We start from the raw sequence: 12732 nt of genomic DNA, 5'->3' as shown, positions 1-12732 counted from the left end.
AATTCGAGCCGCCGCCGCCGCCATACATGGCCCCTCCAACCCTCTCAAATCATCCAACCCCTCGCTCCCCACTGGTCCTGGTCCTAATGCAGTGAGCGCAAGACCAATACACCCCTGCTGTCTTGTCCGTTGTCCAGAACAAGATCAAATCTCGACAGGCCTTGCGCGCTTGTCTCTACGTACATAGTTGCCGCCCTACCAGTGCCACCACGACTAGGTACACACTACGATGGCCCACGACCTCATCAAGGACCCTCACTACTCCATGTTCATGCATGGTCCGTTTTAGAGACGGGGTTTGGCTTAGGTATATATCATAGTCCCGTTCCCCGTCTTCACCCCAGGCTGTTATCATCGCCACTACCTCTTTTCCTCCTCCTCGCCCTTCTTCTGCCGGCCAATTCCTCTTGTCATGGCCATCTTTGAATAATTTCCTTTCCCGTCATTGTATATTATCCCGGTGCCTCGAGTCTTGCAACGGTGCGACTGTGTCTCTCGTGCATAGTGTGTTTGCTTTGATACTTCCAGCGTCTCTGATTCACTTTCACCACAACACAATCATCTTGCACGGTCAACCACGATCAATTCCAGATTACGAGACACAGACTCCTGTTTTGAAATCACTTATAAACCCCTCCTCGCCCTTACTCTTTCGAATCTCTACCCTCGTTGTGCAGTACCCATCAGCAGCCGTGTATCACAAGAACATCTCTGCCCATCGCGGCATCAACAGCACTTCCTTCCATCTACCAACCTCATTGGATTTCGAAACTTTAACAGCTTCAGCATGTCTGAATCTGAGATTCAAAGTATTGGGCGCAGCCATCTTCCTGGCCTTGCTGGGTTATTAGCACTGCCAATGCCTTCTTTCAACTTTTGGTATTCAACTACCTTTTGGCTGTACCTCTTTGTAGGCCTTTGGTAAGTCATCTCCAATATCTTGAGATGGAAACTGCGTTTCTCAACAAGAAGGCTTTGATAAAGCCATAAGTCTCTCCCTGGCCAACCAGTTCTAACCTGATTTCAGGGTTCATCGCTATCTCCGTCTTCTAGTTCATTGCGTCAGCCATTGGACATATAAGTCGAAGCCCATCCCCAGCAAACCTACATTCACGAGTAAGGATGTGACTGTGGTTATCCCAACCATTCACAATGCTTTCGAGGAGCTGCGCCCTTCCATTGAGAGCATTCTCGCTTGTGAGCCTGCCGAGCTGATTCTGGTCACAACGCATGATAAGCGAAAAGACCTCCAGCGCCTGGCAGACTCCCTGGTTTTCCCCAAAGTCCGTGTTCTGGATACTCCTATTGCCAACAAGCGCCTGCAGGTGTGTGAGGCGCTCCCCAAGGTCGAGACTCCCATCACTATCATGGCGGACGATGATGTGACCTGGCCCTCGACTCTTATGCCCTGGATCCTCGCTCCATTTGAAGACCCTCAAATCGGCGGTGTAGGAACTTGTCAACGAGTACGACGGGAGCATGATGGCTCTTGGTCAACCAAGGCCTGGAACTGGCTGGGTGCAGCTTATATCGAGCGTCGAAATTTTGAGATATCAGCCACCCACAATATCGATGGTGGCACCTCATGCATGTCTGGCCGTACCGGCGCCTACCGCTCTGAAATCCTCTCTAGTCATGACTTTCTCCACGGCTTCAAGAACGAGAAGTGGAGAAAGTGGATTTTGAATGCTGACGACGACAACTTTGTGACTCGTTGGCTGGTAAGCCACCAATGGAAGACATGGATCCAGTACGACAAGGAGTGTGAGATCGAGACAACTTTGGAGAACAGCACCAAATTTTTGTATCAATGCTCTCGTTGGGCCCGAAGCAACTGGCGAAGCAACTGGACCAGCATGGTCACTGAACGCTACATTTGGAAGTGAGTAAAAAGAATTATCCGTGTAAAATTTGTTTGACCTAACAAGAAACAGGCAACAGTTGTGGTGCACATATGCTCTTCACTTCGCGACTTTTACTTCGCTGGCTTTTGTCGTTGATCCGCTTCTCTTAGCTTCATGCTGGTGGGGAACAGCGGACTGGGATATCCAGAATCGCCGATACGCATTCTGGACTCAGTTTATCTTCATGTTTGCGTTCACCAAGGTAGTCAAGCTGATGGGTCTGTTTATTCGAAACCCAAGCGATATCATGTTCTTGCCTGTTTCCGTCATATTTGGATATTTCCACGGATTGATCAAGCTGTACGCCCTGATCACTTTGAATATGGTACGTTGCAATGAACCAGAGCCAAAGCAATCAACTAACCATCCGTTTTTTTAGACTTCATGGGGTAGCCGAGCGGATGGAGATGCAAATGATGAGCAGCGACTTGCTCCCGCCCCGCAGCCTTCAATCGTTCTGAAGACACCTCCTGGCAAGGGATCGCTTATTCGATATAACGCCCGTCAAAAGGGACGGCAACCTCAGGCACAGCAAGTCGCATGGGAAAAGAGCGACTATGCCGCGTACGATTCAAGCACCTCGTATGTGCCCATACGAGTGCATACACCAATGGCAATGATGCCAAACACCACCAAGCTGCACACGAACGAAACTTCGATCAATTCACAGTGTTGGGTAATCTGACCTGGCGATGAAACGATTTGATGAGGCCATGAATAACGTTTTTCATTTTCACGTGGAAGTTAATTGTCCATGACCAATGGTTAAATGGAACGACGAAAATCTTCCTATCTCTTCTCTTTTATTACTTCTTGCACACCACACCACAGCCACCACAAAAAAAAAAAGGACGGATTGGGGACACAGATGGAAGGCCTTTCAAGAGGCCGGTTGGGCAAAAGTTCTTGCTTCTTAGGGGGATGATGATTATGCTTTTCCAGTCGACGGCCGCTGACGAGGTTGAGAGTGTCACCTCCTTGGAATGAGATATTTCCGAAGCAGATGATAGACACCTGGTAATCTGAACAGCGAGCTTTGCTGGGCCAAACATATTTTTTTTGGTGGGAAAGCAGTCAAGGCTATCATGACTACTAGCTTCTTGACTTGCTAACAAAACCCGAGCAAGAGTCTCTTCCCTCGTTTTGTAACAATTTGGGATCATTTGGGACTGGGTGGAGGCTATTCTAGGTGGTGTGTGAGATTCACAAAGGGTACACAAAGCATAGCTAGCTTTAAGGCATGTGAGAGTGATAATCAAAACATTGGGAGATGTCTCCTACCTGACAATTACTTGTTTACTAATATGGCCTCTGTGATCTGACTTTACATACTTGGTTCTGACTTCTGAGGCGGGTATAACGGGCGCAGACATTTCATACCCAGTTAAACCCACATCACAAACAACAACCTGTTAGTTAGTTCGCAAGGATAGGTACAGATTCAGTAGAGACATTGAGTAACCTAAAATGGCATCGTTGGCACTAGTTTCGAGTTTAGTGATGACAGCCCTAGCCTAAAGAAGAGAGTGAAGGATGGTCAATGGACTGGCAATTAGAGATCCACAGCACCACCCACACACAGAGTGATTAGTTTCATGGTACGACAGCTCAGATGGTTTGCAGGCAGGCCTCGCTCAGGTGTGACCTTGGTCTTGACTATGGGCCATGGCACACCAAAATCTTGCATCTGCTCAACTGCAGCAAGCTATATTGGGATTAGGGCTTGACGTGTTACACTCGCATCTTGCGCAAGTGCCGGAGGTTGATGAGACAGGTAGCCACAAAGTCAAAGGGGAATTAATTGTCGCATCACATCTGGAGGTTTTGATACACACATATCCGTGAAGCTCGGGATATCCAGGGTCCTGCCCTGTTAGGCAATGTGTCCCAGTAAACAACGCGAGTCGTAATATGTGGCATCGAGGGCAAACAGGAACCACTTTCGTGTCATTGTCAGGCCGGGTTTCCCTGATCACCGTTGCATCTTCAGCGGGACTCAACTCGAGATGAGGTGCAGGCTCAGACAAGACAGGGGAGTCTGGTTGGACAAGACTCAGAGTCAAGAAGCAAGCCTGTAAGCCCCCACCAGGTTTACGCTCCGCTTCCCCTCCTTGTCGGCCGAACCAAGACATCGATCCCATTCTCAATCTCCGTGGCCGTGACAGCTATCAGGCTAGATCATGTGTCTCGCAGCATGGCGAGTGCGAATCACGAGCACAGCCAGAATGGAAACGTAATAAGCCGAGCCTGCTTGTGTGGGGAGGGGTTTGATCGAGTTCACTGGAGGACGGGTGCAAGACAGACGCCAAGCACAGAGGCTAGAGTTTTCAAGCCGAGCTAAGCATTTGTGGACAGCGATCGTCTGCACTTGGTCCTCTTTGATATGATATGGATTCTGACGCGGGGTTTTTTCTTGATACCCACTTACGGAGTACAATACATTAGATATCATGATGTGAGATGGACAACGCAAGGTACCTGATGTGATTCTGGTTAGCTGAGTCTCAGTCTGGGGGTAGCGAGTGTAAGCCAGGCTAGACCAGGATCACCATGATGCGACTGGCTTGTCAGCTTGGCCTCTGCATCGTGATTATCCTTATACCGTTCGTTGCATTATCTCTTCTTGAATCTAATAGTACGTAATGCAGGTAGTGTGTAGTTGTATATGCAAAGACTACCAGCTGCAACAAGAGCCAACGTGTCTGATGGTGTGAGTGTCGAATATTATTGCAACCTTCGGTGCATGATGAATTATGACAGTTGTCCACAATGTATGTCGTTCATCATCATTGTCGTAATGCCATGTTGGTTCTTGTCTAGCTTTCTGCGGGCCTTGGGGCTCTGCTATTTTGGTGTGCGACCGGCATATGACCGTCATTGGACCGGCTCTGTTTGAGAAGCAATATTCTTTTACCAATAACAAGATAAGTATTGTATCAGAACTTGTTTTTAGATGCTATTGTTGGCGTAATGTCTTGCGTGAGCCCGCGGGGCCTATTAGGAGTTGCAAAGCTGCATATCATGTTGGTTGACCCTGGAGAGACATATCCAAATGATATCCACAACGACTGATGTCTGTGACGATGTTTCGCTCCAAAACCCACTTCACCAAAGGACCGATCCTGCTTGTGTCACCAACCCAACCTTTGGCAAAGGTTGCAAAACCCCCCACAACCTTGGATTTCTAGTTTTGCATAACATCATCTTACATCGAATTGGATGCAGGTCCCTGGTTGTTAATCCTCCGGGAATAGTCCATCCTTTTGCAGATCTTTCGTCAGTCAGCGACTCAGCGAGTGGCCAATGCCGTTGATACAGAAGGTTTACTGGAGATTCCTCTTCTCTCGTCGTATCGCAACGCTCATAGCACAACCAGCCCCACGGGATGGGACGGATAGCCACATATCAGAAAGGTCACTGGGTAATCGACATTGCACAGGCTGAGCCTCGATCTGGCTGTCGAGTCACTGTCCCTGTTGTGTTTTATCCAGTTGCTGCGCCATGGACCCTTGCGAGTAGCCCCGTTTCCCCTCTCTTTGATGGCGACGATATCGCCGTGGGTCTAGAGCTCGGACTTCAATCGGCAATAGCAAGGATGGCACGGGTCAATCGCATTCGTGACGCCAAGCAAAACCCTCTGCAACTGGGGACAGGGTTTGTTGTTGATAGAGAACTACAACGGCTATCAAAAAGTCGCATCAAGCGTTCCTGGTGTTTCGGAATCGCAGTAGTATGTGGTTTGTCCTGCACAAATGATGCCCCTCTATCATACACTGAGACCTGCCGACGTTGAACACATGTAACTCCATGAGTATGCGTACATATGCATGTCTTGGATTTTTGAGGTGCTCAGTTTATGTAGCACATGGACAAATCACATATTCTGCTCAGACGGCCCGGAACCCGATGAGGTGATTGCGATGCTGAAGTATTGACTTCGTCATCTGCATCTTGCAGCAAGTGCTGGTGCCTGTAGTAGGTGAACCATGCTTGTCGAGGTCCAGCTAATTATCTCTCAAAGGTAAGGTATTCAGTGTTGGTTGGTGCAAGGTCGAGATGCCTAATCGAGTGATAGCAACAAGCAATGGTCAAAGCTTCTCATAACCGATTGCCTGATGAGGCAACTTGAGATCTCGTACCGAGCGGGATCTAGAGACTAGGTAGGTACATGGTACATCCTTTCCTTCCCTGAGGTGATGTTTAAACTACTATCTTTGGGTGCGAGAGAGATTGGAAGATTCACTCTAGGAACTCAGGTAAGCCTAGCCTAGGTAAGGTAGGGAGGTGCAGACCAGTTCGATCGACTCGGGAAAGTACATTGCCCAGGTTTGCTGCTGTTTATTGGGCAAGGACTTCATTGATTCATCAATCTCCGTCCTCTCTTCCCGTCTCCATTCTTCATCCTTACAAGCTCAACCGTAGTCTCCTCTTCTGCTACTGTAGAGATGGCGCAAGAAAAGACCCCGGCCGAGATGGCGTCTGACGATTATCGACCCTCTTATGCAGTTCTAAGATCGACAAGTCTGTTCGCTCATCGCCCGTCAAGTGTACACCCACCACCCATCCCCCTATGCTTAGCTGCAGCTCGCTATCGGCCGGAGGCGTCACATCGTCAAATGCTTACCCATGACCACCAAAGGACGTCTTGGTGTATACCCTGCTGTTTTCTCAGACACCAACGCAATCAGAGCCAAGAGTTAATACTACAGATTCCGTCACCTCCCGGAAAAAATGTCGCATAGAGACCGTGGCCGTTGCTTGTGGCTGCAGCCAAGTTGAATGTATTAACTGCCGTGCATTAAAATGAAGCAGAACGAGGAAGGGTAGATATCGCTTTGTTTGGAAGCCGGCTCTGGTTGGCTTTTGATCTTTTCCGGCGGCCGCAACTCGCCTATCAAGTCGTGCAGGTATATGGTCTCATGCGTTAATTACTTGGCCACGACTGTCACTGGCTCACATATAACTCTGCAAATGCACTGAATTACTCGCGGTCTTTATGCACCGTTTTCACAAAGCCCACCCGAAAACGGTGGGCGGAGGTGCGGCGGCTTACCATCGGTGGCTCGTCGCCCACTCTTCGGAGGTCCGCTTCAACTCGCAAAGCCGCAATAGCCGCCGGGCCGGTCCATTTCAACATGGACCCTTGACGAAACTTTATGTGTTTGCTGGTTGTGAGGGAGCTCATCCACGTTTGCGTATTATCAAGATTCGATAAGTAGGTATGTGGACTGGGGTTGAGCAAGTCTACGGCGCAGAAACTGCTAACCTAGTAGTGAAATGTTTTCTCTTTCATCTACCGTTTATGCAGGTTGTTGTCTCAAAATCGACTGTTGAACATCCTAACTGCGCTACCTAAAGAACCTAGCCCAAAATACACGCGATAGAATTTAGTGCCTCGAAGAACCCTGGCAGCGTCAGGCCAGGCTAACTCGAGGCACTAGGTGTGTTTGTATCATCAGCGTCCGAGCGTGCATCCTGCAGGCCATGCTTGCGTCGCGCCGGTCTTCTCCACTTACTAAACCAAGCGAAGTTGGCATTCTGGAGGGTTCGTGTCGACAACACATCGAACATTTGTGGGGGAGGGGACCACGATAGGCTGTGAGCGAGCAGTAGCAGATAGGCACGGGCTTGTTCTTTGACCACCATCGTGATGCTAGCTCCAGATTTCATGGCTTTGATCTCTTGTCAGTGATCTTGTGGGCACATCGCGTGATGTCCGATGTAGAGACTGTCTGAGACATGTGAAGGCTGAGATCGTCCCCTCGGCCATTTTTTACATCAATAACGCCTTCTAAATAAAGTTGGTCGTCTGCGCCAAGAAACCTACTGATATATCGCGATATCAACCGAGGTAGGGCCTTAACATGATGATGTGCATTGTCCAAACCTGGGGTAGTTGAAAAATGCCTCGGGCAAGATGATGGCAAGGTCGCTATCAAAAACAGATCAAGCAATGCCACGAAAGATATAACGAAGAAAAACGTGATGTAACCTAGGTCTCCTTTGCATCCTTCCGTTTAAAGACTACATATTTTCTTATGACTTCGCCATCCAACATGGTGACTGCCTGAGTCTGCGGCTCACAGGGACGTTTCTTGTTTACGATAGATGATTAAAAGAAAAAAAAAGTCTAGTTTCTGCAACGCCTCAAACGTTCCCTTTACATGACATCCCTCTGAGATTTTTCGTCGATAGAGTCAGAGCTCTTATGGTGTTTAGTTCATAGTCTCTCTTACACGAACGACGCGATGCTTAAATGCGCATATCTCGATGTAAGTGTCCAGCCTGGAAAGGCTACAGAGCAAAACACCTAGGAGCAATGGCTGCTTGAAGTCATCGTATACGGGCTATGGCCTATGCTAGAAGGCTAGCATTGCCCGACGGAAGACGTATGCAACTCGAAACTAAAGGGATGTCACCATCTATACAGCCCGGGACGATCAATCTCATAGTCTCTGTATTGAAGTAACCGACTCCCATTAACTTCAGTGGTTGTTGCAGAAAGGAATTGAGTGTTAAAGAATGGAAATGTTACATTGACTCGCTGACGACACCCAAAATTACAAGAGATATTCAAAAGTTTCCTCCCATAGTCCAGCTACCCATCAAGATTTGATGTCCAAGAAGCTCAAAACTTCTCACTTACCAATGCCCCTGATTTGTTCTCTTCTTGCTTTAGACTGAGCCCCCAAGATACAGGATGTTCTGCTTCATGGGTTCGGTAAGCGTGACTCGTCCTGTATAAACATGGGCAACGGTGTCCCCCCAGGCATGAGGATGTGGGAGGGGGAGCTCAATCGTGTCTCCAGGACGAACGTGCTCTGAAAGAATGACCGAAGCCAGAATGGGAAGGTATGTTCGAGCATAGCTGAGGCCTGGATAAGTTTAGACTTGGTTTGCGGAGTCGTGATGCTGAGGTCAAAGATCCAGGTACTTACGTATGGGGACAGAACCGCAACCTTGGCGGGAGCCTCTGCGCTCAAAAGCCGGCGAGGGCTTTGCATCTACTCTAGGAAGAACACCGTGGGAATGACGCCTCTCATGAGAGACTCCAGGGGATGATGCTCGGGAGCTGACAGAAGGAGGTTGAAGAGTGACAACTGATGCACGCCTATTCTCCTGATGTCGATCAACGGGGCTCATAACTGGAAGTGTAGCTCGTAACTCGTCCAAGTCGAAGGTTCTGGAGAGTATAATTGACTTCCGACCACGCGAATGAACAGCCACACGGGTAGTCAAACGTCTCTCGGAAGGATAGGGCGAAGACGCTTCTACATCACTCGAAGGTAACTGAGACAAGCGACGAAGCTCAACAGGTAGCACAAATATCTCAGGCTCGCGAGCTCTGTGTGAAGCTGCGATCCATCGGCGACGATGATGCTCTCTTTGTCGAGCAAGATGCATGGCTCTGGTGTGAAAAGGACCCCCAGGGGCAGATTGTCGGCGCCCATAGTCGACATGAGGGGATTCATCACCCCGCTCTACATCTGATTCCTGAAGCAGCATGCTTCTTGTTTCATCTGATAGAGTAGGTCTTTGGAATACGGGAGGAGCCAAGAGTGGTGCAGAAAGGGGAGAGGGCCGGGATGGCAAAGTGCTGGAGCCTGTGCTATGGAGAGAAAGAGGTGCAACCGGTCTCAAGGAGACATTGCGTAGACCGGACTCAAGCTTGGGAAGATCACGCTTTCGGGGTTCAAATTGATCAACTTTTGTGTCATCATCATGCTTCGTATCATCGTCTTTGGGCTCTCTAAGTTGTGGAAGAGGTCGGCTGTGTGGTGATAGGGGTGAAGGGGTCCATGACGGGCTCTTCTGGATGATACGGGATCTTAAAGACCGGACATTGAGACCAGGGCCTGAAGTTTGGATGGGTTCTATGGGTGGTCGAGTTCTGGCTTCGGAGGCGACTGTGGTCATATTTGATATAACGAAGAAGGAGTTTCACGTAGATATTGGAGAAGTTATGAGTAGGCAGATAAGGATGAGACACAAACAAGGAGTTTGACACTGCTGGTTGTGGAGGATGGGAGAGTGAAGTATTATGAGGAACAAGGAGTAGCCCTCACTCCCATGGCAGGATGATAAATATTTATTATTGGAATAAAATGGCGTCCGATCTTAATGAAAGGATGACATATGCGCTGCTAATTTGCCCCAACATGCTCCGACTTCAGAGATTTCAACACAAAGGAGTTAGCCATATGGCGTTGGCGTAAATCTTTGACGAAATGAAAGCGTGTGCTTGCTAAGGCAAAGAACAAAGAAATGCGGCTTGCTCTAGGCAACGGATGCCGACACGAAGGGTCTGCGTCCGCGGGACAGGGCCCGGTTCTGGTTGGCCTCCCCGGCCCAGCGGCCTGAATGAGGCGCTGAGGGAAGTCTGACCTGTCGAATATCGCAAGGTCACAGTGTTTGTTGGTGCGAGGTTGAAGACGGAAGACTAATACTGTGTAGAAGGCGTCTGAGGTTGGTGGTGAGGATACACGTGACAGTGTGTCCTGTCTCAGGCGCAACGTCTCATTGGCTGATAGGTCAAAGCTCCCCTCTCCCGTAGCCTCGGGCCCTCCATCTCAATATCTTACGACAGCTTTACTTACACGTTACAACGTGGTAACTTCAAGGCTGACTTTAACATTACTTGTCAACTTTTACAGATCTACTGCCTCCACCGTTTCTTTGTGCCCGAACCTCTACACTCTCCTAAATTATGCGCTGAGGCCTGCCGTCATTTGCCGCTGGCCATGTCTGAACCCGGGAGCTACAAGCAACGAAAGGAGGACTTTGTGTCCAATCTCTCCGGCGGCTCTGTCGCAGAAATCAATTATGTTACATCCGTTGCGGCTGTTAGTACCCCCATTCCACCTGCTCATACCATGCTGCGTATGAATAGTTGCTAAGTTCGAATTGTCACAGGTAGCAATTATTCTATGGTCCGTCCTCCAAGCCCGCCAGTCCTTCTTCGAACCGTATACGGTTCTCGCATTCGCTGTTGATTTCCTCCTCAACGTTGGAGCCATTCTCCTGTCGATAACTCTCTATTCGAAATCACCGCTTCTTCTGAACCTTCTTCTCATTACGCCCGCGGTTTTCATCTTCGTCCTCCCACCTCAATCTGCAGATCGAAAGAAGAAGCTCAAGGTCCCTCCAAATGCGCGGTCCAAGGAAAACTCCGGGCAGCTTGATGTCTTATCAACAAAGCCTTTCCTCACAAACTTTCGCGGTTGCATGATGATTGTCACCTGTGTGGCCATTCTTGCTGTCGACTTTCGCTTGTTTCCTAGACGGTTTGCCAAGGTTGAGACATGGGGTACTTCTCTGATGGACTTAGGTGTTGGATCCTTTGTCTTCTCAGCCGGCCTTGTTGCAGCTCGTCCTGTACTGCGCGAGAAAGCGATAGGTCGCACAACAGGCCGGGCAACACCCCTTTCCCACCGGATCGTGCATTCGCTGCGCCATTCTATTCCACTGCTAGTGTTAGGGTTGATACGTTTCCTGAGTGTTAAGGGCTTGGACTACGCCGAACATGTGACAGAATATGGCGTTCACTGGAACTTCTTCTTCACGCTTGGGTTTCTGCCCCCTTTTGTTGCCATCTTCCAGTCAGCTCTGAAATGGATTCCTTCATTTGCAGCCCTGTCGTTGTTGGTGGGCGTCACATATCAAATTCTGCTTGAAGCCACTAGTCTGAAGGCGTATGTCTTGACGGCGCCCAGGACCGACCTAATCAGCATGAACCGGGAAGGCATTTTCAGCTTCATTGGATACCTGGCAATTTTCCTTGCTGGGCAAGATACGGGCATGTTTGTCATTCCCCGTAACATCCCTCCTAAGAGTACCGCCAGCCCCGGAGCTCAGAGGAACACCCTTCTGATGACTATGGCTGTTTGGGGTGGTGTCTGGACTGGACTCTATTTGCTCTCCACGAATTATCACTATGGTTTCGGTTTGGCAGTATCCCGTCGCATGGCAAATTTACCCTATGTTTTGTGGGTTGTTGCCTTCAACACCTTGCAATTGTTGGGTTTTGCGGTCATTGACACGATATTCTTCCCTACCTTCTATAATGCACAAGACGCAAAGACAGAGAAGGAGGCTTATATGCAAGCCACCAGCCGTGTAATCCGAGCATACAACCGTAACGGATTGGCCATCTTCTTGTTGGCAAACTTGTTGACTGGCTTGGTCAATATGACAGTCAATACGCTGGATGCTACTCCCGTACTGACAATGGGAATATTAGTTGCATATACCGCAACTATCACAGGGGTCGCAGTGGCATTAGATGCTTATAATATCAGCTTTAAGCTTTAAACATCGCATCTGGCATTTCGATCTCACATATCTAGCGCAGCATTTCGTCAGCTTTGTGGTCATTATAGAGTTTACTTAATAGAACGTGTTAAAAATACGCAGATATAAGTTGAACTTATGTTGGCTCCATTGGTACACGTGAATTCAAATGCTAGAATTTAACTTGACCACACTGGACGGCCGCTTCAATTTACCAACTTCCAGTGGTTCATGGCTAGCAAATTTTCTAAGCATTGCGCATGACTTTCTAATACATTTCAGAGGTGAGTTGCAACAGGTTTGCATACCGTGTTGTTTCTCGTAGATGTATGCATAAATAAGACAAGGACCGAGAAGTTGTATTCCTGTTAGACAGCATAAGATAAGTTCATGCTTCTTGAACGGATTTCAGAAAGGACACTCCTCTTTGGATACCTCAAGACAGGAAGGGCTGTTCTATCGTGAAGGGACGGTCTCTCACTTCATGATGAATCCAAGCCAGCTTGCTTAAAGCTCAGGGTAACTGGGGAACATATGC

At 48.7% G+C, this 12732-nt stretch overlaps 3 protein-coding genes across 3 annotated transcripts; 2 read left to right on the top strand and 1 right to left on the bottom strand.

The window, feature by feature from the left end:
• Nucleotides 1-787: 787 nt before the first annotated feature.
• Nucleotides 788-2589, top strand: GT2 (Type 2 glycosyltransferase; the record flags this gene model as incomplete). Its single annotated transcript, XM_044819220.1, has 4 exons — nt 788-921; nt 1028-1882; nt 1935-2229; nt 2284-2589. The coding sequence occupies 4 exons, from the start codon at nt 788-790 to the stop codon at nt 2587-2589; spliced, it is 1590 nt and encodes a 529-aa protein (XP_044686922.1).
• A 5990-nt stretch (nt 2590-8579) lies between these two features.
• J7337_001479 (uncharacterized protein) lies at nt 8580-9821 on the bottom strand (the record flags this gene model as incomplete). The annotated part of the gene is made up of 2 exons (XM_044819219.1): nt 8580-8779; nt 8843-9821. The coding sequence occupies 2 exons, from the start codon at nt 9819-9821 to the stop codon at nt 8580-8582; spliced, it is 1179 nt and encodes a 392-aa protein (XP_044686921.1).
• Nucleotides 9822-10645: 824 nt separating this feature from the next.
• GWT1 (Glucosaminyl phosphatidylinositol (GlcN-PI) nositol acylation protein) lies at nt 10646-12215 on the top strand (the record flags this gene model as incomplete). The annotated part of the gene is made up of 2 exons (XM_044819218.1): nt 10646-10747; nt 10818-12215. The coding sequence occupies 2 exons, from the start codon at nt 10646-10648 to the stop codon at nt 12213-12215; spliced, it is 1500 nt and encodes a 499-aa protein (XP_044686920.1).
• Nucleotides 12216-12732: the final 517 nt, after the last annotated feature.

This window comes from Fusarium musae, chromosome 1 (genome assembly GCF_019915245.1).
Source record: "Fusarium musae strain F31 chromosome 1, whole genome shotgun sequence".
NCBI lineage: Eukaryota > Fungi > Ascomycota > Sordariomycetes > Hypocreales > Nectriaceae > Fusarium > Fusarium musae.
The sequence above is the reverse complement of the archived record's forward strand: the minus strand, read 5'-3'. Positions and strand labels throughout refer to the sequence as shown.